At 40.5% G+C, this 27,338-nt stretch overlaps 1 protein-coding gene across 10 annotated transcripts in view; it reads right to left on the bottom strand.

Moving 5' to 3' along the window:
- The window catches only part of DLGAP1 (DLG associated protein 1), an 859,965-nt gene that overhangs the window by 256,552 nt on the left and 576,075 nt on the right, over positions 1–27,338 (bottom strand). Inside the window, exon 1 of one of the 10 annotated variants that reach the window (XM_034642371.1) lies at positions 18,830–19,090. The exons of the other annotated variants lie outside the window; for them this stretch is intronic. Coding sequence (XP_034498262.1) covers positions 18,830–18,880 — 51 coding nt within the window. The 5' untranslated portion in view covers positions 18,881–19,090. Of the gene's footprint in view, positions 1–18,829; positions 19,091–27,338 lie in introns of those variants that run through there. 10 annotated transcript variants of the gene reach the window in all.

Genomic DNA, 27,338 nt, shown 5'->3' with positions numbered 1-27,338 from the left:
GAGAGGGAGAAGCAGACTCCCCGCTGAGCAGGGAGCCCAATTCAGGGCTCGATCCCAGGACCCTGGGATCATGACCTGAGCTGCAAGGCAGACGCTTAATCGACTGAGCCACCGAGTTGCCCCCAAAATTACAAATTTTGAAATAGATTTCAGCAAATATTTTCCTTTACCATCAAGTTTGGGATACTAAGTTTCTCAAATGGGGCCATAAATGATTACACTTATGAACTATTAACTTAGCTATTTGGTGTCTATTAGAAAAAAACAAGAGATTTAAGAAGAGATACAGCTCAAAATTTCCTGCTTTTTTTTTTTTTTAAATCACTATCATCTGATTACTAGTGCAATTTGGTGCCCTTTGGACTTTTTACTCTGAGTTACATTTCACGATACCTAAAAGTATACTGTATTCAAATGGGCCAAAATAGAATCTTTCCTTCACGAACACCATTCATTCTAATTCAACGAAACGATCATCTTTCAAATTATGTGAATGTAGTTCTTGACATCTAGAAAGAATGGAATAATATTTTCGGTGTCTTTATGCACATGTGTAATACAAAGTTCCACCTTAATAGTTACCATATGGGGAAACAGCCTTTTGAGGATTTGTACTTTAAGGCTATTTTTCAACCCACTTCCTCTAGGCAGCATGATACAGAACCAACAGGAGTTGTGCGCAAAGGAGTTCGGCTCATGCAGTAGCTGTCTGAACCCACATTCCCAAACTAGCTCAGCCTCCGTTGAAGGGAAATGTCCCACCTGGAGTATTCATTGTAGAGTTCGAGGTGAGGCTTCTTGACCAAACTTTATTATGGTGTTCTCTTCCTTTAGTTAGTGGTTAAGGTGGCGTTAAAAGTACCGTTTCTTTTGCGACTCTTTCAAAATACTTTAAAAGCGTTTATTCATTTATTCAACGCATCTTATCGAGCTTATTATTGTGAAACAGGTGCTGCTTTAGGTATTGGGGACACAGAAGGTGTAATGTGGAAGGAGGAAGATAAGCATGAATAAAATAAGTAAAACGCACGTTAGATGGTGAGCTGTACCACAGAGAAACAGAAAGCACGAAAGGGGAGCAGAGTGTGCCAGTGGAGGAGCGAGGGTGGTGGGATTTGCAGTGCTGCAGAGCATGGTCCCTGGAGGCCTCACTGAGAAGGGGACCTTGAGTAAAGATGGAATGGGGCGGGGATCAGCCGGGAGAGCTGTAGGGCAAGTGCTTGGAGCACAAAGAATCGTAAGAAGGTCCTGCTGGGGAGACCTGCCTGCCATGTTGCCTTGCGGAGGCTCAGCGGGGAAGCGGAGGGAGAGGAGACAGAAGGCGAGCACAGAGTGGTGATGGGTGGGCCTGGGGTAGATCACTGGGCCTCACAGGCTATTGGAAGGGCTGTGGCTTTTCCTCAGTGATATAGGAATAGCTCAGAGGTTCTGATGAGAGATGCGACTGGTCGTGGTTTTAGAAGGATCACTTGGCAGGCTGAGTTGAGGTTGCTAGAAGGGATAAGGTAGAATCCGAGGAAGAGTTTGGAGGCTCATGCTCTAATCCAGACTGGGGTCAAAGGTTAGGAATGGTGGTAGTGGAGGAGGTGGGGAGACAATAGAGCCGGTAGGCTTCTCAACGATGATTTGGACATGGGAATTGAGAACAGTCAAGAACGAAATCACTTGTTTGGCCTGATCAGCTGGAGGGATTGAATTCCCATTAGCTGAGATGGGAAACCCTAAGGGAGGTGTGGACTGGGGTGACAAAGATTAGTAGTTCAGTTTGGGACATATTAAGTTTGAGATGCCCACGAGACATCTAAGTAGAGAGGTTAACTAGGGCCCTGGCTATGCAAGGCTGGGAGTTCAGGCTGTCTGGGCTGCAAAGACAAATGTGGGTCCTCACATGGTATCTACAGCTCAGATAATGACTGAGTGACCTAAGAAATGGGTATTGGTAGGAGAGAAAAGTGGCCCAAGAGTGGTGCCCATCTGGCACTGACCCAACCGCAAGACATGGGGAGCTAAGGAGGAATAAACAAGGGATTCAAGAAAGATCAGCGAGGTGTGTTGTCCTGGAAGCCAAGTGAGTGATTTTTCAAGGAGGAAGGAGTAATGAACTGTCACAGTGATTTTCCCCTGGTCTTAAGCTCCTGGGGACACTAAATCAGCAACATTCATTGTACCTGTTAGTCATTAGCTGCTTTATACAAAGGATTCTGCTGTTCATTAATTAGCTCTATCTTCCCAGCAAGATGCAAGCTTCTTGAGAGCAAAGCTTTTGTTTTCTTCTTTCGCTCTCTCTTGAGCAGTAGCTTTTAAATAGGTTTTGACTACATTTCACGGTAAGGAATACATCTTCCTTTGGAAACCAGTATATACACATATACAATGGAAAGAAATAAAGGCAGACTTAACCTCTCTGTGGCCATGTACTCCATCTTCTTTTCTATTCTTCTCTATTGTACTCCATTTAATCAGAAATGATGTTATTTGTGACCCACTGAATTGATTTCGCTAACCACTAATTGGTTGCTATCATTGACTTGAAAGGCACTGTTTTGGAGCGCTAGCCCAGAGCATTGCCACGTTCATTATTAATCATAGGACAATGTGATTCAACTTTGTTTTTCCCAAAAATACCTCCTGTACAGTAAATGTTTAATATGTGCTTGTTGAATGAATAGCTTTGAGACCCTAAAGTAATACTTCTAGAATTGAGCTCTCTGGCTCTTAGCTACCTTTATTTTCACCGACCGAAATTTTGTAGAAGAATATTTCTTAACAGCTCTCCAACTTCAGAATGAGGGCAACAGGAGTGTTCTTTTTGAACAGGTCCGTGTGTGGCTGAGAGTCAGAGAATGCACTGGCCAGGGGCGGGGATGCCTAAGCAGATGGAGGGAGTCCATCAGTTGGATTAGGACAAACTCTGCGAAGCCAGCTCAAGGCAGCCTGAGGGTTGAAATGCCTTTGCATGTTTTTGATATATCAGTTTCTGAGGGCCAGGAGCGGTGGGGTTCAAAACATTGTTAAAAGCCAAAATAAATAATTTTTTAAAAGGCTTTCGTTCACCTTAGAACAATCCTGTCTTTTTGTTCTAATTGATACGGTATTTGATGTCCATATGAAACCTCTGTCATTTAGGTAATGTTTCAATCCTTCTGCATATAATACTCCTACAAAAGTGCCACAGAAAAAAAATGGAATATTTTCCTACCAGGTAATTCTTACCCAGGTGGTTTTTCACTTACAGGGAAGGCGCATGGTGCAAGGAATAGAGTATAGAGCTTGGAATCAGGTAAATGTGGAATCAAATTTGACCCTGCTACTTCCCAGACATGTGATTTTGGTCCAGGGACCTTCACATCTTTTAACCTCAGTGTTCTCAAACACAATGGGGATAGTAACACATGTATCAGGAACTAACTATAGGGACATAAATGACATACAAAATGCATATAAAATTCCTATTAGATAAAAGCTTGTTTTTTGGAATTCAAAAGGTATTTTCATGTAGAAATCATGTCATCCATGATGGTTGAATTCCCTCATGGGGCCAACCCCTACCACCTGTTTAAGTCATAACAGAGCAGAACCATGATGGAGGAATATGTAATAGTTTCAAGGCTCTTTCAGCCTGGGGTTGGGAGGGGTCTTGGGATGGGGAAGATCAGTGCACTTGGGAAAATTCCAGAGGCTGGTGTGTAAGGGACAGTGGTCAAATGATGTTCTTAGAGCAGAATAGAAAAAAAAGAGACTTGTTTTAAGGAACTCGCTCACATGGTTGAGGGAGGCAGCAAGTATGAAATCCGCAGGGACAGCTGGTGGTCTGCAAATTAGGCAGGACCTGTGTCTTGAGGCAGAAATTCCTTTGCTCTAGGAAGCCTCAGCTTTGTTCTCAGGGCTTTCAACTGATTGGATGACGCCCACCCACGTTATCAGGGGTAATCTTTCCTTAGAGTCAACCGATTGTGGATATTAGCCATATCAACAAACTTCCTTCATAGTGACACCTAGATTTGTGTTTGAGTAAATAATTGGGCACCCTAGTCCAGCCAGGTGGCCACAGAGAATGACCCATCACAGATGGAGACTTAAGTGGCAGCTTCGGGGGTCGTGGGCGCAGGACTCCGGAGACAGACAGGGCCACCTCACTGCTTACTACTGTATAGATTCTCTTCACTTGTGAGCTGTATATGCTCTTTCATTCTTCTAAGGAGTTAGTTTGGGCCAAAGACCTAAGTCTAAACATCAAGTACCTAATCAGCTGTTCAGAAGGTCCACACCGGCCAATGAAGCAGAGCGATCCTGTGTGTAGCAGAGTGCCTGACAGGTGCATTCTCTTTAGTAAGACAAAATAAGTCATTCTGAATTTACTTGATAGGTTTTAAGAGCAGGGAAGCCATTTATGAAATGTTTGCTTCTTGCTGACTGATGAACAGGAAAATCTAGTCACCTGAACCATTATACCACCTGAAATAAATAGGAGCTTCAGATCCTTTATTTAAGCCCTTCTGCATTCAAGAAGACCAGGAATTCCATAGTGATCTCCTTAATGAAACAAATATAGAGCTAACCTAAAAAGATAAAAATCTACTGTAACAACCTGCACATACTACTAACGTGACACTATCACGATATTTCAAGACCATTTGTTTTACAAATCTGTCTCACCCACCAATCTGTAAGCAACTCGAGAGGAGGAATGATATCATTCAAGTCTGGCAGAAACAATGTCTTATTCATGTCTATATACCCAGTTCCAAGCAGAGTATCAAATAAGATATAAGACAATAAGATAAAATGAAAGTGCTCATGACATCTTTTATTCTATCACCTGAGATATACCTGATTTATTAAATAGTTGAGAAGTAAGTGTGGGAATCTTTAGTCTTGGATTTTTCTCCACCAATGGCAGGGAAGAAATGTGGCATCCAATGTAGGCAAGTAGGAGGGACCACAGAGGAACAGGTTGGAAGGGCCCTGCCCATGAAGATGCTACTGGGGATGGGTGTAGTATCCGTGTTGGGTTTGGCAGGGGCTGGATGTATAACCAGGCATCCACTGGGGGTGCTGTGGTGGCCTCCAGGGAGCTGAAGTTGGATGTTTCTGTGAAGGTCTCCAGGGAACCACAACCATGTTCCACAGCAGGGTCTATGGAACGCCACTTGGCCCACACAGCCCCATCCCCAGATTGTGGCAGGACCAGTCAAACAGAATCCTAAAATTGTCATCTCACCCAGTGTATTCTACAACACACTTCATGGATCACTCATCCACAGAAATGCTTCACCGAAGAGGGTTCCCAAAGGGAAGAAGTTTGGGAGATGCTCTAAACGGCATTGTTCTCTTAGAGAGTTGCTGTCTGTATCAGCATCGTAAAGATCACAGGATGTCTGCCAATAAAGAAACCTGAGTATGTCACTAATTTATCAAATTCTATGCCTTTTCTTCAGCTGAAGATCTATTCACATCATGTTTTGATACCTACCATCATTTACCCATGAAGAAACTGACACCCAGAACGTAAATTACTGTTTATATGGCTAATAAGTGGCAGAATTGGGCTAGAATTCAGGTCTCTTCTCTCTTGGACCTGTGTTTCAGCTCTATTATATTGCAATTACTTATCTATCCACTGGACTCAACAAAATGAAAAAAAAAAGGTTAATCTAAATGAATGCTTTCCACAGTTTGTAAAATAGTTTTGATCTTTCTATCTGGATATGCAGAGGACAAATGGAGGGAGGTCTCCATGTGTAGGAGGGAAGAACCATAACAAGACGCAGGATCTGGGAGCTTACACTTTGTGTCAAGTCTATGTCACTATTTGTTTCACTCCAGGAATCTGTACAAATGAAAGACAGTAATGGAGAAATGAAAGTGGCATTGATCTATAAGGATAGGTATGTGTCACACGGCTTGCATTTTCTATCATAAACCTAGATTATGCCAACCTTTTATGGTAAAAACTGTAATGAGGTAAGAATGTCTTAAGATAGTAAATGATTATCTTCGGATATAAAAGAATCTCTGCAGACAGCATGCACACCCATTATTCCTTCTATTGCCAAATACTGACTGCAATTCAGTGTTCGGTGTTTGGTCTCTCACACATCTATGAACACATAGGAAGATTTCATATTTGAGGATGATGTTTACCCTATTACAGGAGTTGCGAATTACCAGCAGATAGTAACAACACAGATACATTTCTTTTGAGAAAGGCTTTTTTTTTTTTTTTTTGGCCTTTTTTCTTTCTTTACCTTTCTGGTAACAAGTCAGACTGACCTGATTAAGGTTCTTCGGATAGTCATGGCTCCCCTAGTAACAATGCTGGCTTTCTGCAATGCACACACCCCTGTCTACAGCTGGTTGAGTGGGCCCTTAACCTCCCACTCAAGTTGGCAATTGTTTGTGCAGAGTAAAAAATTTTGAATTAATAGCAAAGCATTAAATTAAACCCCAGTTATGATCCCCCATTTGACAAAAAGGAATTATTTTTATTTTCCCTGAGGCAGATTTGGACAATAGCCAGAAAACAAAACAAAACAAAACAAAACAGTTTTGTGTCAGAATGTCCACAGGGAATTTTTTTTCCTACGAGGACACAGTTCTTTTTTTTTTTTTTTTTNAAAGATTTTATTTATTTATTTGACAGAGATAGAGACAGCCAGCGAGAGAGGGAACACAAGCAGGGGGAGTGGGAGAGGAAGAAGCAGGCTCATAGCGGAGGAGCCTGATGTGGGGCTCGATCCCATAACGCCGGGATCACACCCTGAGCCGAAGGCAGACGCTTAACCGCTGTGCCACCCAGGCGCCCCAGGACACAGTTCTTAAATTAGAAAAAAAAAAAAAAATTTAAGTGGCTTCCTAGTTTCTACCCAAACTGGTCAAATGTTCCTGATATCACTGGAAGTCTGAAACAGAGAATACTTTCCGGGGATGGTAGGAGGCAGGAAAGGGAGACCCTCCCCTCCAACGACTGAGGTAGAGGAGATGAGGCTACTTTCTCCCTGCTACGCCCCCATCTGGCAACTCGGATTCCTTCTCTAGGTTTGTTCAAGGTGCTCCTAGATGTAAATTTTGACCTGACTTCACTTGTAAGAAATATATGGGGCACAAAGACAACAGAAACTCATAAGTGATTTTTCCTGTGCGGGGTTTCTGAGGGATGGGTTTTCGAATAAGAATCACCTAAGTAACAATTGATTTTTTGCCCAATTTTGTAGAATGCATAATTTTCTCGAATTTTCTACGAATGGAGAAATACATTTATCCGTTTTGTTTTGGTTTCAGCACATCTTTGCTTGTTCTTATGCCACATAGAAACCAAAAGGAGACATAAAAACTGTGTCTGGGAGGCATTTGGTTACCACGAAATATTTAAATCAGGAGTTTTCAGCATGTGTGATCAGTAAAAGTGGAGGGAAACTGGCTCATCTGATCTAATTCCCCCCTGGAGCATTATCATAGGCTGGATCAGAAGGATTCAATTCAGATGAATTTTAGTGTCTCTATCAAGGTACTTGAGGAAGTAGATTTACAAAGGTTGGGTACCTAAGTGTAAAAATTCTATTTTTGCATTAATTTAACTAACAATAAAACATTCACAATCCATTCTTAGAGAAGTTGATGATATGAAGAAAGAATTGACTGAAAGACTGAATGAATAAGAAAAATATCCATAATTTATTCAACTGACAAATGAGTATAAAGATTTATTTACTGGGTGATTTCTTACGGCATTGTTTGTAACAGCTAAAATCGTGATAGTGAATAATGTTGCTCACTGTGTATTGTTAATATGCCAGTTCGTCAAATGTTAAAATATAGAAGAATGTGATCTTCGTGAAGGAGGGATTTTGTTTTATTCAATTCTGTACTCTTCGTGTCTGAAGTGTGCCTGGCACATGGTAGATGAGCATTGAACATTTGCTAAAGGAACGAACACTCCCTTATAATGAAGCATTTCATAGTTATTAAAAAGAATGAGGCAATCTGTACGTATTGCCATGAAAAGAAGACCAAATATATTATAAAGTTGAAAAGGGCCAAGTGCTGAACAGTAACTTCCAGTATGATACCAGCTTGTTAGAAAGAAAGGAAATGCGCGTACATATTGTGTTTCACTACGTGTGTAAGATACCGGAAGGAAAGTGTTAAAATGATAATGGTGGTGGTTGTTTTTAAGAAGTAGAAATGCGGAGCTGGGAAGCAGAGGGCTTTGACTTTTAACTCTATACCATTCTGTACTGTCAGCATTTTTTCAGAATTAACAAATTTAACTTTTACTGAAAATTAAATTCTGTGGAAAATCCCCAAATCCATTAAAAAATGAAATCTATGAAAAAATCAAAAATTTACCACTCATATAGGTCTGTTTTTTAGATGTCTTTACATAATCCAACCTACAAATATTACTTTGTCATCTGCAAAGAGAACTCAAGGAACAGGTTTTTCACCGGAAATCAATGAAAGTTGGATGGCAGAATCAGAAAATGGAATCTTTAAAGAGCCATTACTAAAGAATATATTTTGCTTTCCTATTTTTTCAGCTTAGGCTAGAGTTTTATATTCAAAGTCAGGAAAATTTACATGTAACTGTATGCAAAAATCCATATGTTCCGTGTCAGTCTGCACCACTTATTTTCAATGAGATCAAACAGCTTATTTAAACGTAGAATTTTCCCATTGGGTTTAGACGACTCAGCTGGTTACCCAGCAGCACTCTGCTTAAAAATAGATGGGATGACATTTGTGGGTGTTTTTTAAAAAAATACCCTTTGGAGAAAGAAGCAGAACTCTAATGCCACATTTACCGTTTACGTTATATAAGAAAGACAAGTTTTATGTCAGGAGGACCTCACATGAATTATTCTCCTTTCTAACATATAAACTCCAGCACTTTTGGAACCCATCACCATCACTGGATGTAGAAGGGCATCTCATCTGAGGTTTACTTTTCAGTGATTGTAATGAATGTAACGGAAGCCTAAACGTGGACAGAAGGAGTTTCTTATAATTGCAGGTGGAGACTTGTCTCTTGGTTCACCCTTCTAATCATGTACTTTCCCCATCCTTCTTTCAGCAGCTATCTACTGCATGTCAGCTCTGAGGCAGCCACTGTGGTAATGAAAGTGCATAAAAGGTGATTTTGACTATATTCTACCTGACTTTATAGACCTATTTAATAATGTTTATACCAACCTGCCAAAAATAGGAAGTGGTTAATATCAGCCTTAAACCTGCTGTCATATGATTCCATGGAGTCTAGAATAAGAATTAAAATAGGTTGAGCTGAAAATATCCTGTCATCCAAAATTTCAAGCTGAATAGATATACGGCAGAACTATAGTCAATTAAAGTATGAAATATTAAAATCAGTGTTCCAATCTTGATAGCATTGCTGATGGCAAAGGATTACGACACCAGGAGGAAATGAAACCAAATGCATCACTTTCCCACCCAGAAAAATACACCTATCGTCGAATCCTACTGATTTTCTTTATTTAAAAAAATACACGTTAGGAGGAAATTGCATTTATTGGGTAATATGAAAGAGGAAATCAGGTCTGTGTGAGATCATGGGTGCGTATTATTACTATGCAACATTTTTATCCTCAGTTTTTATAGATGTTTTCTCTGAGTACTCATAAAAGGTAATGGGATTAGATTCTCTTTCTTCCCTTCTCAAGCATCCTCCCGACTCTGAATGCTGTCACGCAGATGGCAGGGGAATGGTCTCTGCCCACCGAGGAGGCGCTGCTCGTGTTCGCCCCTCCTGTTTCGTGACTTGAATCCCTGGCTTGCTCCATTTCGGGCTTGCCACCTGCCCCTCCGAGGTAGTGCACTGACCTGAGGTCATCACAGACGGTAGTCAGCTTCAGAAGGAGAAAAGAGTCCTCAGCCACATATTCTTCCGTCTCCCCTTGGAATCCACCTCTTAGAGGTGGCCTAAGTTGCCTTCTTCCTGGACACATTGTTTCGTCACTATTGTATTTTTCTTTTCTTAGACTCTGTGAATGCTTTTAATGGTTTCTCCACCCCACTCCTCCCGAGAGCAGGGATTTTGTGTTTTCTTTTGAATAGCATGGTCTAGTTCTGAGTACCCCGTGGCATTCTGTAAAAGTGATAAATACTAATGATGAACAATGAAGCAGGCTCTCGAAGCCGTGGGGCTGGCTACAGGAGAACTCAGAGTGAGGGGGAAAAGTAAATCAATTTCTACCACAAAGGCAAGATTTAGCCTCTCATTAGATCCAGCTGCTACACGTGAAAAAGTGTGTTAATAAAATGGCACAGGGGTTTTGTGAGGGGGCGCCAAGCATGTGGACTAGGCTTTCAAGATATGTTTTCCATCTTCTTTCCAATTTGGGGTGTTATGATGTAACAGGATTTTGGAATCCAAGCATATGTTGTTTTCTTCCTTTTATGTTTAAACCTCCACTATAAGGAATTAGCTCTCTCTCTTCAATAACTTCGAGTATTTATTTCTTTTCTATAAAAATGAAGCACTTAGACATATGGTGAAATTTAAGTACATCCCCCTTTATGACTCTATTCAGCTCTATTTGTATGTGATTTTTGACACTGACATGATATTAATTTTGGCAAGCAGCGGACATTAATCTTATACTTTATATAAACATATACTCTTTGTAAACAAAACTTTCAAAAACACAAAACTTTTAAAAACATTAATTTATAATTTATTTTTTTAAAGATTATATTTATTTGATAGAGCACAAGCAGGGGGAGAGCATGGAGCCCGATGTGGGGCTCCATCCCAGGACCCTGAGATCATGACCGGAGCCGAAGGTAGATGCTTAACCAACTGAGCCACCCAGGCACCCTTATAATTTTGTTTTAAGAAAGCAAGATACCCCAGATTATCAAAGTCATGTGCAGTGAGGAATGCAGCAAGTAATTTTTTCTCTTTTCTCTAACCACTTTTTTCTCTTTCCAGATTCCATGATAGTTTGGAAAAGAGACATTTTTCTTTTTTTACCCAGCATGTTACTAGTTGATGACATCTCATTTCTTAGCAATTGAAAAATAATGTAGATTAGGATGGAGCCATGGAATTAAAACTGGGGAGGGAAAGAGGCAGACGGCGGAAATAATAGCCACCCATCTGCAGGTAATGGGTAAAATAGGTAAAAGAACAGAGTTTTCCTGGCGTTTTAGCCCAACATAGTCACTCTCCTTCCACAAGCACAGGACTCGATTCTAGTGTAATGAAAACAAGCAAAAATATAACTAGGCTGCTTGACATAAGGAAATCCTAAAATGCTAGTTGCTCTTTTTTCAAGGCACCTTTTAGCGGTTCATCAGTTTCGGTCCTGCCGATTGGGGTCTTCCAAGTTGCTGTGAAATCTCCCATTGTGTGGTTATAAACAAGTGTGACGAGAAATGCTCAACGGTTGTCAAGGCACAGTAACTGGGCACTCCTGGTACGCATATTGGTATCGCCTACAACGCCTGGCACTGTGCCTTCCACACATCGGAAGTGCTCACATTGCACGTGCTACGTGTATATGGGAAGTGAAGGATTTCACGTCCCCCCGCTCCCTGCCGCAGTTAACCTAGTTGGTAATGAGCCGCCACTTTCTCGGTTCAGCGTAATGAGTGTACTCTTAGAGCTGGGTTATTAACTACGCCATTCTAGATTTACTAAATATTTCAGATGGATGCGCAATGAGAGTAAAATAGTTCACAATTTGTCCCCGAGACTTGGGCATACTAACTGCGCCTTCCGAGCTGCCTGCCTGGTGTAGGTAGCTTCTGTGCACATTCAGTCACTTGGTGATTTCTTAGTGATGTATTTAATTCACAGAAGGTAATTTTATTCCGAATGTGAATGTGACATGTTTTACTATTGCTCCTGTTATTTATGTTTGTAATGAAAATCGTAGCAACTCTAAGTAATAGTAGCATCCACTGCACATGGTGAAGTTCTCTTTTTTTTTAAGAAAACAATTGTGAATTTTAGACAATTGGCCCTCAAATGTGAAAAACACTAGGTAAAAATCAACCTGTGGTTTTATTATACTTGAAAATAAATTAGCGTGCATGTGACATGATATTTTATTTTCCTTTTGTAGCCTGCCTTGATTAAAAAAAAATCATGTCATAAAGGAAGATTCAATCTGGAAGATGAAGAAAATCTGTTCTTAAATTCTAGATCAGATATTGAGTTGTCATTTGAACTGTACAATAGACGATGAAGGAATTAATACCTATATCATGCACGGAGCAGTTCTGGCGTGACTTACTTTTGTAACTTCTTACTTTCAAGAGAACTGGGTGGAAGGCCTTCCTTCCTTTAGACACTGACCCTGGGATTCATGAACTTTACTTTTTTCTTTAACCCATGATAACTCTGCCTGTAGGGCACAATGAGTGAATTGACTCATCCATCCATTCATTCATACTTATTTTTTTGTTCTTGAAGCCCTCTCAAATCTTCTTTTTTTTCCTGTTTCCACCTTTATTGAGATATAATTGATAATATGACATTGTGTAAGTTAACATATTGGTTTGATATGCTTCTGTATTGCAATGTGATTACCATCTAGCTTATCTTACTCCTTATCCCATCAGTTAAATATCCTCTTCTTTTTTGTGGGCAGAGCATTTAAGATCCCCTCTCTTAGCAAACATTCACATTTATTGAATGCTTCCTACGTGCCAAGCCCTGTGGGAGCAGGAGTCATGGTATCGACAGACTGGTACTTGCCCCCAGGGATCTCTCTGTCTACTGAGGGGAAGGTAGAATCAGGGGAGGGGAAGGAGCCACGATCCTTGAAGTGTGGTTACAATAAAGTGTGGAAATTGCTAGCAAATACATCCTAGGTAGTGCAGTTAACAAAGAACTGGTTCGAGAAGGTCAGGATGATGGGCAGAATGTTGCCTGTGGGGCTGAGACAGTGCGGGTCTCACAGGAGAGGAGAGATGGCGTTCGAGGAGACATGGCTTTGTGCAAAGGCACAGTGTGTTCTGTAGGAAATGCCAAATTATGTGCAACACGTGGAGAGTGCAAATGCACTAACTTCACTTCGGCCTACACCTCTCTGGGTATTGCTAGAAATAGATTAACTGGAAGGCCATCAGTCGCCCGCTAATAGTCTTGATTTGGCTTCAAGCACAATAAATCTTTTCAGAATTCCTTTCCAGGGATTGTCGTTTTCGATCAGGGATATGGCACTGAGAACAATAGAAAATGGCTCCTTTTGTTTTGTTTCAGGGACACAGCTTCTCTGTTCTAAATCCGGGTTTCCTCCTTCCCTCAGCATGCCTGGTGGCCCAGGGAAAGCCCCCACACCAGCCTTTCTCCAGAGCTGGTCGCTCTTGCCTGAGCCGGGCATTCCACCCTCTGCTCAGCCCCCCTCCGCTAGCACATCTCACCCTCAGCCACGGCTGCCACTCCCTTCTCGGCAAGACCTCACTTCTGTTCACGTCCAGATCCCCACACATGACTTCGCCCTTTGCCCTTTTCCTTCTGGCCCCCTCGGACACACGGCACTGCAGTACCTCTGGCCACACACTGAATATTCGGAGGGCCTCTCCACCCCACATGTCAGCCTTTATAATGTTGTTTTTTCTTATGTTATTAGCTCATTTGGAGTCCTCTTTCATTTCCCAAAATATCACCATTGTGTTAGTTTCCCGAGGCTGCGGTTTCAAATTACCACAAACTTAGTGGCTTAAAACAACTCACACTTACTCTCTCCCAGGTCTGGAGCCAGAAGTCCAAAACTGGTTCACTGAGCTGAGACCAGGTTCTTGGCAGGGCTGAGCTCCCCCCGGAAGCTCTAGGGGAGAATCCATTTCCTTGCCTTTCCCGTTCTAGAGCTGCATTCCCTGCATTCCTCAGCTCAAGGCCCTCTCCTTGGTCTTCAAAACCAGCAGCATAGCATCTTCAAATCTCTCTTTGCTTCCGTGGTCACATGGCCTGCTTCTGTGGTCAGCTCTCTCTCTCCTCCCTCTGATAACGACACTTACGATTACACTTAGGGCCCTCCCAGATAAGCCAGGATAATCTCCCCTTTCCAACTCCCTTGACTAATTACACCTGCAAAGCCACATTTGTCACAGGAGGTAACATCCACAGTTTCCTGGGATTGAGATGTGGCCTTATTGGGGCTATTTTTTCCAGATACCTCAACCGCCAACACTGTCATCATGGTGAGTACTTACTCTGATGAGTGGGGCACCATTATTGTCTCTGTTTTACAGATGAAGAAATTGAGGCCCAGAAAGGGTAACCGACTTGCTCCAGGACACACAGAGAGGGACATGGTAGAAAAAGGGTTCAAACCCAAGTCTGTCCAATCTGAAAGCATTTGCTGGGCACACGATGCCAAATCACCTCTCGTGCTTTGGGACCGTGTGCATCGTGTGTGGGTTTGGATCACAAGGACCGCAGAAGGTCACGGTCAGCACCAGATGGATTGTTTCCCAGAAACTGTGTATGTTCTTGCTCTAGCTGTACTTCTGGATATTTCTTCCACAGAGAGTCCTGCTAATTAAGCAGCTGGGTGGTAACGAGAAGAAATTTGCTTTTCCCATGAAAGACCAGTGGAAGGCCCCCTAAGTCGTCTGCCACCAGGCTGCGGCTGACAAGCATTAAGGCATAACTGAGCTCAGGGAAAAGCACCGTGGAAAGAGTAAGGGCAGGACCAGGGAAAAAATCCGTGTTGAAAAGGACAATGGACTACTGTGAAGAAAAACAATGTACCGAGACAAAGTTCTTCATATTAGGATATATATCACTGTATCACCTTTATTTATCTTTCTGGATATTTTTATAGCCTGTAATAAAAACATTAAAACAGCCCAAAATGGGGCGCCTGGGTGGCTGTCAGGTAAGTGTTGGACTCTTGATTTCGGCTCAGGTCATGATCTCAGGGTCGTGAGATCGAGTGCCACATGGGTGTGGATTCTGCTTATGATTCTCTCTCCCCCTCTGATCCTCCCCATACCTTTTCTTTCTCCCTCAAAAAGACCCCCCAAAAAGGACAATGGAAATGAAATAAAAATAAGAGGTCCAGTTATTCTCACTATGGAGAGAGCAAGAAATGCAGAAAACGCTGCTGATGTAGGGCCTGTGGAAAAAAGCTTGAGAATAAAGAATATGGCGCAAAGAAAATTACCTTCAGAAAAATACATTCAGAGCAGACTGTTGGCCGTCGGAAAGCCAATGGACAATCCATAATTCATTTCTAAGGTTAAAGTGTTTTCTCATTCGAAGCAAGCAGTGGACTGTGCAGAGAACAGAAAGAGCTGGGCCCTAGAATCAGAGTGAGGGGCCCACACCTTAATATTGGGCTCATTTACGCAACTGGAACCTCAGTGGTCTCATTTATAAAATGGGAATAAGAACAAGAGGACCGAAGAATTTATGCTTTGTAGGAATGAGTAACATAAAGAATCATTGCATTTGGTTTCTGCAACCTCATCAGAACAAAAGGTAGTGAGGCTTGTTAAGGAGTCCAAGTATTTATTCATGCATTCAGATGGAATTGACTTTGCACTTGCTCATGGCCACAGCTGTGACTAAGAGGCTGGATTATCTACCTTCACGGAACTGATAGGCTAGTGGAATAGGCAATCCTATGTAAAATAGCATGATAGGTAGATAATGGATGCCAAGAGAATTATTGGGAGAGGGGACTAGCTCAAATTTGGCTGGTGAGGGAGGGCTTCCTGGAGGTAGTGCCATCTCAGACCAGACGAGAAGGTTGAAAAGGGGCTAAGTAGAGAAGAAAGGAGTTTGAGCTGGATGGATAGAAGAGACAAAAGAGAAGCAGCTTGTGCAAAGGCCCTGGGCAGGAGAACACAGCACCTATGAGACAGTTAAAAGTAGATCAGTATGGCTAAGGGCAGAGTCAACAGAAGACGTGTGAAGAAGCAAGGCTGTGTAGGAAAAAGTTCCCCGAGTCTATCCAATCCTGTAAATCATGGTAAGGAGTTTGGACCTTATCCTTCCCATGAGGAGGAACCATTGAAGGATTTATAAGCAGAAGATTTAGTGATTCACTTTGTATTTTAGAAAGACTGTTTGAGCTAGATTATGCAAATGACTGGATTAAGGGAAAACGAGAGGCAGGGAGACCACTTAGGAAGTATTTGTAATCATCTAGGGGAGAAACTATTGGGCTTACCTGGGATAATGGCAGAGAGAATGGAGAGAAGTGAGTAGAAATAAAATTTCTAGGACGTGGGGATTCATCCGTCCATCTGTTCATTCATTCAACCAACTTTTATGAGTCTACCTTGGAGATGTCAGGGTGAGCTAGAGAGAAAAATCAAAGTTTTTGCCTGTGTTCTGGATTGAAAATAATGGGTAGATAGTGGTGCTGTTTACAGGGGTAGGAAACACGGAGTGAGGAGGCTTGTAGGAAAGACACTGAGCCCAGTTTTAGAGATGATATGTTTGGAGTAATGCCTTTATTTTTATAATGTAGATATCCTGGGGTCCCCCAGGCTGTGGGCATAAATGAGGTAATGTTAGTAATTAATAACCAAGTCTGGTGATATTTTAGTCCTCTCTCATCTTTGCTCCTCCTCCACTTAATCCTGATTGTCCCCAAGAATGGGTTTCACGTGTCATCGTGCCAAGAACTTCTTATGATGGGGGGCCATCTGTGACGACGCTGCTGCTCGGCTGCCAGTGTCCCCAGTAGGTGGCCGCTCTGTGGTCTTTGCTGAGTGCATATGTGTGTGTGTGTGTGTGTGTGTTCGTGCATGCGTAGGGAGGGTGGTGGTGCTGTTTTCACTAGATTTGCTCCCCAATAAATGAACAAGCACAGTGAGCTAGCATGTGAGTCTGTGAGTAACACATGCCTTGCAGTTGGCATCGCTAAGAATGTCTGAAAGGACTAACAACTTTGCATCTCATCTTGAAGCACGAGTGGGTTGACCACTGTAGAAAAAAGAATCACAAAAGGGATGCTGGTCATACAGCCTTGCGTGTTTTCATCATCAGGTTGGTTATAGATAGCAATCGTGGATAAAAAGGTGTGCTGGTATAAAAGTTTTCTTAGTTTACGAATGACAGGGAATAAAAAACAACAACTTGGTTGTTGCAAATGTTTGCTTTCTCGTTTGCTTCTTCTGGCTTTAAAATAGACACAGTGTAATGCATAGGTTCTGGGCCAGTGATACTGAGGAGAAGGGGAATGGGGAATATGTCAGAATTAAGGAAGCAAAACAGGGCATGGGGCAGTCAAGAATGGCCTGGGGTGATGAGGTGTGAGAGGGAAAGGGGGAAAAGAGGAAAAGAAAATGAACACCTTACAAATCCCAAACAATCCAGCATATTTGAGCTTCCAACAGCATTCTGCAAACAGAGAATAACCGTGAAATTGAACGTATTTTAAAACTTCGAAGGATGAAGAGTAGCATATGTCTGTCTTGGTGTTCTTAAAAATGAACTGTGATACACTAAAATGCCACATTCCTACTCCTAGGTTTACTAAATTAGAGGCTTTTCAAAGGAAATGCGTAAAATTTGTAGGTGAAACATGGGTGATCGGTAAGGGGACCTAAATCACGAGTAGTAGCCAGAGAATTGTGCTCAAACTTAGTAACCTGTTTATACTTCAAGGGAAAACAGACACTGGGAACATTATGACATTATGAAGGGAGGAAGGATGAAAGTTCTTCATTTTCTATAAAAGCCTGGTTGTGATGTTTAAAGATTTCCACGAAACAAAAATATCCGGTGCCCACAGCTCATTTCCCACGCGTAAAAACAGAATGGGAAGATTAGACAGTAGGAATAGAAGAAACATTTCCTTTTCATTTCTCCCAAATTTCCCACATACTTTGGCTATTTTGCATAGAACTTCTGAAATCTCTTTTGAGGTCACCTACTTTGAGAGAATAGTCTCTGCTTTTTCAGGTGACATGGCAATGAGCCCAGGAAACATCAATCTTAATTGCACTTTTCATTTTTGTTATCATAAAAGAGAAAAGAGTATTTCTTCCCCATCTTGCTAAGTTTTTGCTAGTTTGTTCTGTGAACTGACTAAAATAAAAATTCCTGCGTTAAACACTGAAAAGCTGTATCACAAAAAGCTAAGCAACCAGTAATTGTTTTATCCCTTATTTTTGATACGTGGTAGCCAAGGTGGCAATGAAAGTCTCAGAGAGGTCTGATGGTTTCTAGTCCCACGAGCTTTAGTGGACAAACAAGTACATTTCCATATGAACTGAAATCATTGAAGCCGTGCTAAATCAAGAAAGTAATAATAACGAAAATTCACATTACTGGTAGGCTGCTATTTTAAAAATACAATCTTACAAAATAAAACCCACCTAACCTGAAGCTGTGGAATAATTTTAGCAATTGAAAATTACTACCTCCTTTAGAATAACATGTACTTAGAAACAAAATGACTCAGAAACCAACATGATGTATGTATTCCGCTGTCTCTAGAGCACATTCAACATTGATTTACAATATATCATGCCAAATGTATTCGATAAGCAGTGCTTAAATAATTTCGTCGGTCTTTGCTGCATCTAAATATTCTGCCATTTAAGTAAATTCATTTTGCATTATAGATGATAAAAATATTATTACAGAGATGCCACTCTTACTAAAAAGCTGAATTTCTCCCTTAGCCCCTCTAGTACCATAAGCAGCCTAATTAAAAAAAAAAGGGTGCATTGGGGGTACTCTTAATAAAACCGTTCATCCCAAATTCACATACATCGTGAAATATGAAATTAACTCCAGCATGTTAAAAGAAAAATTATGGATTAGCACAGAAATAAAACACAAAGAGAGACTATTCATTTTCTTTTCCATAGCCCAGAATTGCCATTAGCTTACCTTATTAGCTGAAATGTCAAACAGAATGTCTTTATGGAAAATCAAGTTCATTATTCATCTCAGCTTTGATTTGGTATAGTGCAGCTGAGAGCATTTAGCTTCTCTCTATGATTTGCCGAGGCAAAGTGGGTGAGTAAGGCAGTAAACAGAGAACTTGGGAGGTGGGGAGTGGTTGGCCATGGCTCACAATTCTAGACTTGCAACTTGACATTTTCATTCATATGAAGATACTTAATGAAATCAAATCTTATCACTGAAGAATTTCACATAAGTAACTAGCGCAGATTTTTAAAGCCCATGCCATTTTGCATAGCAGGTGTAGCTAGAGTCTTGCATGCTCACTGTCCTAGCAAAATTATGTTGCTGTCTTTCATTATTTCAGTAGATTCTTAGGCTATTGATTCATTTTGCAGTACATACAGTGGATAATGTATATTCTGTCAAGGAGAAATACACATGGGGGAGTGATCTCTGCAATCTTCTAAAAAAAAGAGTACCTGGTTGTCTTACTAGAGATGGAAAGACAGATGCATTTAACAGTTTTGATGATAAGTGTGCAGACACACATAAATTGGGTACAACATTCTAATAGCTAATGAAGAGAGAGACTTTAAAAGTTCCAATAGGAAAACAACAGTAAGTGTCTGTCCTCTGGACATCAAATTCATTTAAAAACTAAGTCTTATTCTTTAAAAATTCATTAATTTTCGTTAAGTGAATTAAGCTTGTTTTAGAAACCTTTGGGCAAATACTTTTTCTTTCTTAAAAAATGACTTCCATAGAAAACATCCCAGAAAAATCTCATTTAGTTCAAGGGTGAGTCTCCTTCCCAGATGGGCGAAGGAAGTGTTGCAGTGTCCTCTCCCAGGTGTTTCACTTCATGGAATTTGAGCAGAAAGCATTTATTAAAATCCACGTTTATCAAGTAAAATGTGCCATCATCACAATGAGACAAATCCAAGATTATCAATAGACAAGGACAACGTGACTGAGCAAAGAAATTTTAGCTTAAAGACTTTTAAACCTTTCTGGTCTTTGTCACATTGCAAAAACAGGCCCTAAAACTCTCCTCTCCTCAATTAATGAGAACATGGCTGCCTCCAGCAAAAAATGATAAAGAAAAAGCAATAATTAAGTGATGGATTTGCTTCAAAATGTTAAACAGAGTTACTATATGACTCAGCAATCCCACTCTTATTCATATATCCAGGAGAAATAAAAACATGTCCACAGAAAACTTTGTACACCATTATTCACAATAGCCAAGAAGTGGAAACAATCCTAATTTCTATCAACTGATGAATGGATAAAAAAATACGGTATATCCAGAGTGCCTGGGTGGTACAGTGGGTTAATCGTCTGACTCTTGGTTTTGGCTCAAGTCATGATCTCCGGGTTGCGGGACTAAGCCCTGCATTGAGTCTGGGGCTGGGTCTCTGCTCAGTGGGGAGTCTGCTTGAGATTCTCTCTCTTCCTCTGCCCCTCCCCTCTGTGCTTGCACATGCTCTCTCTCTCTCTTTCTAAAATAAATAAATCTTGTAAAAATGTGGAATATCCATACCATGGAATATTATTTGGCATTAAAAATAAGTATTGATATATGCTATAACACGGATGAATCTTGAAAACAGTATGCTGATTGAAAAAAGCCAGTCATGAAAGATCAGATATTGTCTGATACCATTTATATGAAATGCCCAGAATAGGCAGAATCTATGGAGACAGCATGTAGAGTAGAGGTCACCCTGGACATAGGGTACCAGTACTGGGAGGAGAATGCTAATGAATAAAAGGTTTCTTACTGTGGCACTGAAAATGTTCATGTTAGATTTCAGTGATGTTTTCACAACTCTGTGAATATACTGAAAACATTAAATTGTATATTTTAGATAAGGGAATCTTATGGTTGGTAAATTATATCTCAATACACATATTAATACAACTATTAACTTGTCTTGGAAACACTGCCATATAGTGTTTGTAATGATAAGAGTTAGTTATGTAAAGTAAATTCTGCAGAAGGTAGATAGCGAGAAACTGGGAGAGTGTGAGGATGATACCAAAAGTGGGAAACCCTTGGGGACCCATGAGCCATAGACCCACCCAAAAGAACCATTTGTGCTGGTGTTTAGTCATAGCTAATTCTCAATAAAGAAAAAAACCCCCAAAACTCCAAATCAGACAGAGTGAGAGCAGGAGGAAAAAGAGAAGGAGGATGGCAATAACAGAAGAGAAGGAAAAAGAGAAGAAAGAGGAAAGGAAAAAGGAGGAGAATAAAGGGCAGACTTGTTTTTTGATTGATAAGGGCAGATAATTCAAGAGAGAAAGTAGGATCACAAATATTAATTCTGTTGATATCAAATGATCTAGTTGAGAATAAAAATAAGACAGCCTTTAAAGAAATCAAGAGCTTGTACAAGGACGGTTTTAAAGAATTCGTATTAAAGGAGCATGTTGCAGACATGAGAGATGGGTTCACCATCAAGGACAAATGCAGGTAAGTGAAGAGTGTCTATAACAATTGCACCAAGAGGGTTAAAGCACAAATAATATGAAGTTCATAAATTGCAAAAAAAATATTAAAAGGAATTAAAAAAAGCCAAGGACAGTTTAAAAAAGAGGCCTTTTAAAAAGATGTGAATTGGAACAAATAGCAGAACAAGGATAATCCCAGGGCTTGGTCCAGATGGTATAACGGTATAACAGATGATGATGAAGGAGGAGGAAGGGGAGGAGAGGCAGTGGGGAGGAGGGAGGAAGAGGACAAAACATCAAGCTCTCAAACTCTCTCATTTTCTCTATCAAAGAAAACATCTACAAGATGGACAGTGTAGAAGAAGAGGCATGGTGAAGAGACCTTTGAATTCCAAGAAAAATCTCTTGTACGTGCACGACACATAAATTTATATTCTCATTCCAGATTTCCCATAGGAGCTTCAGGTATTTGTCAACTTCCCTTAGACACTTCACAGCACGTCATCTAAGCAGCACCTGCCAAATCGAGTTCACTTTCTTCTCCCTCCTCCCCTGCCCACTCCTGACTGCAGCTCTTCCAGAGCTCCCCACTTCAATGAACGGAAGCCCCATCTTTAGTGCAGATCAGAAACAGAGGTCTCCTTCTGGACACTTCCCTCTCCCTCTACGTCACCAAGTCCTGTAGATCTGGAATCTCTGACACTATCCCACCTGCCTCAGTATCACCATCCCCACCCTAGTCCATCCACTATTGACTTGCACCTGGAATACTCTATTTACCTTTTGTTTCTTCTGCTTTACTTGTCTTTTTTAGTCCATCTACAGGGATGTTTTCAGAAGGTAAAGTGGATATCAGTTTTCCCTATGTCAACCTGACCTCCGAGGCCCTGAGTGATATAGTCCTGCCTATCTTCCCAGACTCATCTTGCACCATCTTTGTGACCAAGCCACACTAGATTTATCTCTGACCCTTTGGTTTTTTCCCGCCTTTGCATGATTCCCTTGGCTCGTTGTCTAATTTACTCAAGCTTTTCCTTCAGACCTAATCTCAACCATTACTTCCTAGAACATGCTTCCCTGAACTTCTTAAATCAATATGTTATTAGAGTATCCTATTCCCCTTCATTGGCATTGAGCAAAGTGGTCAGTTGGGATAGGTCTGTACTTGTGAGCAGTGCTTTCAGAAGGTGCATGGGACACCACATTCTTGGCATCTTTGAAGAGACCTGCTTGGGTCGAGTCTCTTAGTGAAATGACTGTGGAGAGACCTGCCTCTCCATTGGTCACTCTTCTAATAAGGCAAGTATGGAGAATGCATTGCATGGAGGAAAGGCAGGGAATAAACATCCTGGGCTCAAGGACCCAGCAGTCTGATCTTAGGTGCAAGATGTTTATGCAGTGTTGAGAAATACCAGTTTTCCCATCCCCTAGAGTCCATAGCGGCCCTGGTCCTATGGGGAGCTGAATTCAGCCAATTCCTTCCAATAAAGGAAAGGACAGCACTGACTGCAGACAAGGGGGAGCTCCCACCTTTTCAAAAGTAGCCCTTGTCATGTAGTAAATTTAAATTTGTGCAATTGATTTTAGTAATATTTATCTCCCCACTGACAGATAATAAGGAGCCTGAGAGTAGGAATCGTGTCCGTTTCTGATCATCGTTGTATCCTTTGCAACTACACAGGGCCTGGCAGTAGTAGGCATTTAATAAACATCTTTTAGAATGAATGAAGGAAAGTGTTCCTAAATTGGCAGACTGCGGTGAGAGGGTAATGGCAGTATAATTGCTACCAGCAAAATAATTTAAAGCATGTATCTGTGTTGGGAGTCAGGGCTATTCTTCTTGTTTATAAAATCTGACCATTTTCTCTTACCCTGGCCAACATGGCTGTGATGTCACTACTGCATGGTAGACCCACTATTAGTCAAACACATACATTTTGCTTAGAAAATGAGCATGCAGGATGTTAATTTAAAATATCATAAGATTTATTACATTAATAAATTGATTAATACATTAATTTTCCCAATAAAAATGTTTTCCTTTTTATTTTTTATTTATTTATTTTTTAAAGATTTTATTTATTTATTTGACAGAGATAGAGACAGCCAGCGAGAGAGGGAACACAAGCAGGGGGAGTGGGAGAGGAAGAAGCAGGCTCATAGCAGGGGAGCCTGATGTGGGGCTCGATCCCAGAATGCCGGGATCACGCCCTGAGCCGAAGGCAGGCACTTAACCGCTGTGCCACCCAGGCGCCCCAAATGTTTTCCTTTTTAAAAAGAGGACACGCCTATAAACATTAAGCTTAAGTTTTTGTGCTTATGCAAATGATATTTTTATGTACTTAAGGAACTTTTGGTGGGATTCTAGAATCAAGGTGGCTAATCTTAAAGATTGTTAAAGGAAATGCAGTAGCAAAAGACAAAGATGGACAAGGCTTTTGCATCATCCAAAAGATAACTGTTTGATGGGCTTGAATTTATAATACAGCATCATTCCAGAATAGGCTGTTAAATAGAGGGTCTCTGAACACAAGGAAAAGCAGCCTGGGATTATGAAGAAGTAGGATGCTAAGCTGACTGTGCTTTGTTTTTATTTATTTTTATTTTTTAAAAGATTTTATTTATTAGGGAATGAGCAAGAGAGAGTGAGCGAGAGGGAGAGAGAGGACACAAGCTGGGGGGGGGCAGAGGGAGAGAGAGAAGCCGACTCCCCACTGAGCAGGGAGTCAGATGACTCTGGGCTTGATTCTGGGACTCCAGAATCATGACCTGAGCAGAAGGCAGATGCTTTAACCGACGGAGCCACCCAGACGCCCCTGCTTTTATTTTTATTTTAGAAAATCAACTAGGTTGATAAGTAAACACATGCTCTGAGCTTTCTTATGCAAAGTCATTTTTGTAGAAAGAAAACAGAAGGAAAATATTTCTAAATGTTAACAGGGCTGGTTTTCACAGAAACTGAATTTTCTCCCTTCTCCTCCTGGCAACAACAAAAACAATACAACAAATTGAAGACAAGCCCACAAATCACATTTTCAACAAAACCAGCAGAAAATCCACAAACTCCAAAGTCAGAGTCCAGCAGAAAGCCAAGGAGGGAAGTCATAATAATGTGGTAGGTAAATAAGAGGTACAAAGGGGACCTAGGTGTAGCAGAGCTCAGAAAGTTCTGTCAAACATATGGTCCCCCACAGTAAGGACCTCATTCTGAAAGGAAAGAGCTATAGAAAAGTCTGGGACTAATGTAGGCGGTGGAGGGTAAGTGGGCAAATCTCGTTAAGGGCTGGAACAATTCTTTCTAGAAATGACTGTATCATTTGTGTCCCCATGTCACAGGCAGCCTGTGAGGTCATCCATGAAGTAATTGAGGGCGAAAAGAACCAGGTTTGGTCTGAGAGTCAGAGGACGTGTGACTACGTAGATGCATCATATTATAAAGAAACAGTTTGTAACTGGAGCAGCAGCAAAGGAAGCCCTTGATTCTTGGGAAACTACTACTGCCCACCATTCCCTCCAATGGAACCTTCTGATTCTCTGGGAAAATACAACTCACTCAAAGGAGTAGCTTAAAAGAAATACACATACAGGTACTATTAGGAATATAAAAAAGGGTAGCCACAGATACCTTGTAAATAGTTAAAATGCACTGGGAAAATTATGTGCCATAAAGCATAACCCAAATTCAAAACAATAATTAATGAAGCAGTTACAGCTATGAAAGATCACAAAGAAGAATGATAAGAAGTCAGGGAAGAAGTGACAATACAACAAAAGGCTGCTGGTAGACAGCTGGAGGGTGTGAAATAGGGACTGGCAGAATTGAAGGAAAGGAAGGAAAGGGACATAAAAGATAAAAATGAAAAAGAGCAAAGAAATGGTGCAGAGAGAAAAAGATAGAGAAGAATTAGAGAAACAAGGAAATATATCCAACATATGCATACCTGTAATTCTGAAGATGAAAATCAAAGCAATAGCATAGAATAATTATCTTAAAATAATTCAGGAAGTGTTTTCTAAAATAGAAAAAAGGCCCAAATCTATTTAATGAAAAGGTACCCATTTTATCAGTGAAAAGTCATCCAGAGTGGTCAACATAAAGACATAGCTTAGGAAAACTTGGAAAGAACCCTGTGGCAAAAAGATGAAATCAGGTTAAGGGAGAGAAAATGAGGTTGACAGCAGATAACCCACAGAAACACTTAACCTCAGCACATACCAGAACAGCATCTCTGAGACACCAAGCCCAGAGAGGAGTCAAGGATTTTCTATCTAGTCAAGCTCTCCTTCAAGCATAAAGACTCAAGGAAAAACATGGTGAACATGTGAGAATTTGGGTTATATTGCTCAAACGAACCTTTCTAGGGCAAAATAGTGGAGGACAAGCTATATACAGACATAATGCAAACAGGAAAATGTCAGCAAAGAACCAAATGCTAACACCCCCATGTTTCTCGCAGCATTATCTACAATTGCCAAGATATGGAAACAACCTAAATGTCCACTGATGGATGAATGGATGAAGAAGATGAGCTACCCATACAATGGAATATTATTCGGCCATAAACATCTTGCCATTTGTGACAGCATGGATGAACTATGAGGACATTATGCTAAGTGAAATAAGTCAGACAGAGAAAGGCAAATACTGTACAATCTCACTTATATGTTGAATTTAAAAAGCCAAAAAGCATAAGCGAGCTCATGGATACAGAAAACAGATTGTCAGTTGCCAGAGTTGGAGGAGGGGGGGTGGATGCCATGGTTGAAGATCAAATGTACAAACTTCCAGTTATAAAATACATTAAGTCCTGGGTATATCGTGTACAGCATGGTAATTATAGTTAATAACACTGCATTGCATATTGGAAAGTTGCTAAGAGAATAGACCTTGAAAATTCTCATCACAAGAAAAAAAATTTTTTGTATTCATGTATGGTGGTGAATGTTAATCAGATTTATATGGTGATCATATCATAATATATACAAATATCAATTTGTTATGTCTTATACCCAAAACAAATTTAATGTTATATGTCAATTATACATAATTACATAATAATAATAACTGGCCCAAACCTAGTTTAATACATTTTAGAAGAGGTTTATCATCTTCATGGATTTAAAAGGGACGATCCAACATTGCACAAAGTTCCTGTGAGCCATATGTCTGTAGATACAATTTAAGAATTCTTTTTCTATTTCTAATTTGTCATATTTTTAAATTAAATCGTTAATATCTGTTGAATATTACAAAATATCTTTTATGCATATATTATGATAGTCTTGTGTTTTCTCCTTTAATTTACTAATGCTGTGAATTATGAGAGTATCTTTTCTAATGTTAAGCCCTCCTTTCATTACCAAATCCCATTTGGCCATGTTATTTTAAATTATTTGCAATTATTTAATTTTATTGATATACTTGTTAAGAATTTTTGCATCAGAGGCGCCTAGGCGGCTCAGTCGTTTAAGCGTCCAACTCTTGGTTTTGGCTCAGGTCATGATCTCATGGGTCATGGGATCGAGCCTTGTGTCCGGCCTCACGCTCAGTGGGGAGTCTACTTGGAGATTTTCTGCCTCTCCCTCTGCACCCCCCCACAAATGAATAAATGAATCTTTAAATTTTTTTTTTAAAAAAAGATTTTTTGCATCAGATTTGTGAAAAAAAATTGCATTAAAATTTTCCTTTTTCCAACTGCCCTTGTCTAAGATTATACTGAATCCTAAAATGAATTTGGCATCTTTTTTTTTTCAGATCTCTAGAAGAATTTTTGTTTGACAGAGATTACCTCTTCCTTGCAATTTTCCTAGAACTCTTTGGGTCTGGTCTTTTTTCTGAGTAAGTTTTAAATTAATGTGTCAATTTCTTAAATTGTCATGGATATGATTTCTTTCTCTTTCTTTCTTTCTTTCTTTCTTTCTTTCTTTCTTTCTTTCCTTCTTTCTTTCTTTCTTCTTTCTTCTTTCTCCCTCTCTCTCTCTCTCTTTCTTTCCACTGGGGAAAGGATAGTCTCTTTAAGAAATGATTTTGAGA

This window comes from Ailuropoda melanoleuca, chromosome 14 (assembly GCF_002007445.2).
Source record: "Ailuropoda melanoleuca isolate Jingjing chromosome 14, ASM200744v2, whole genome shotgun sequence".
NCBI classification, from domain to species: domain Eukaryota; kingdom Metazoa; phylum Chordata; class Mammalia; order Carnivora; family Ursidae; genus Ailuropoda; species Ailuropoda melanoleuca.
This window is presented reverse-complemented; position numbering and strand designations above follow the sequence as displayed.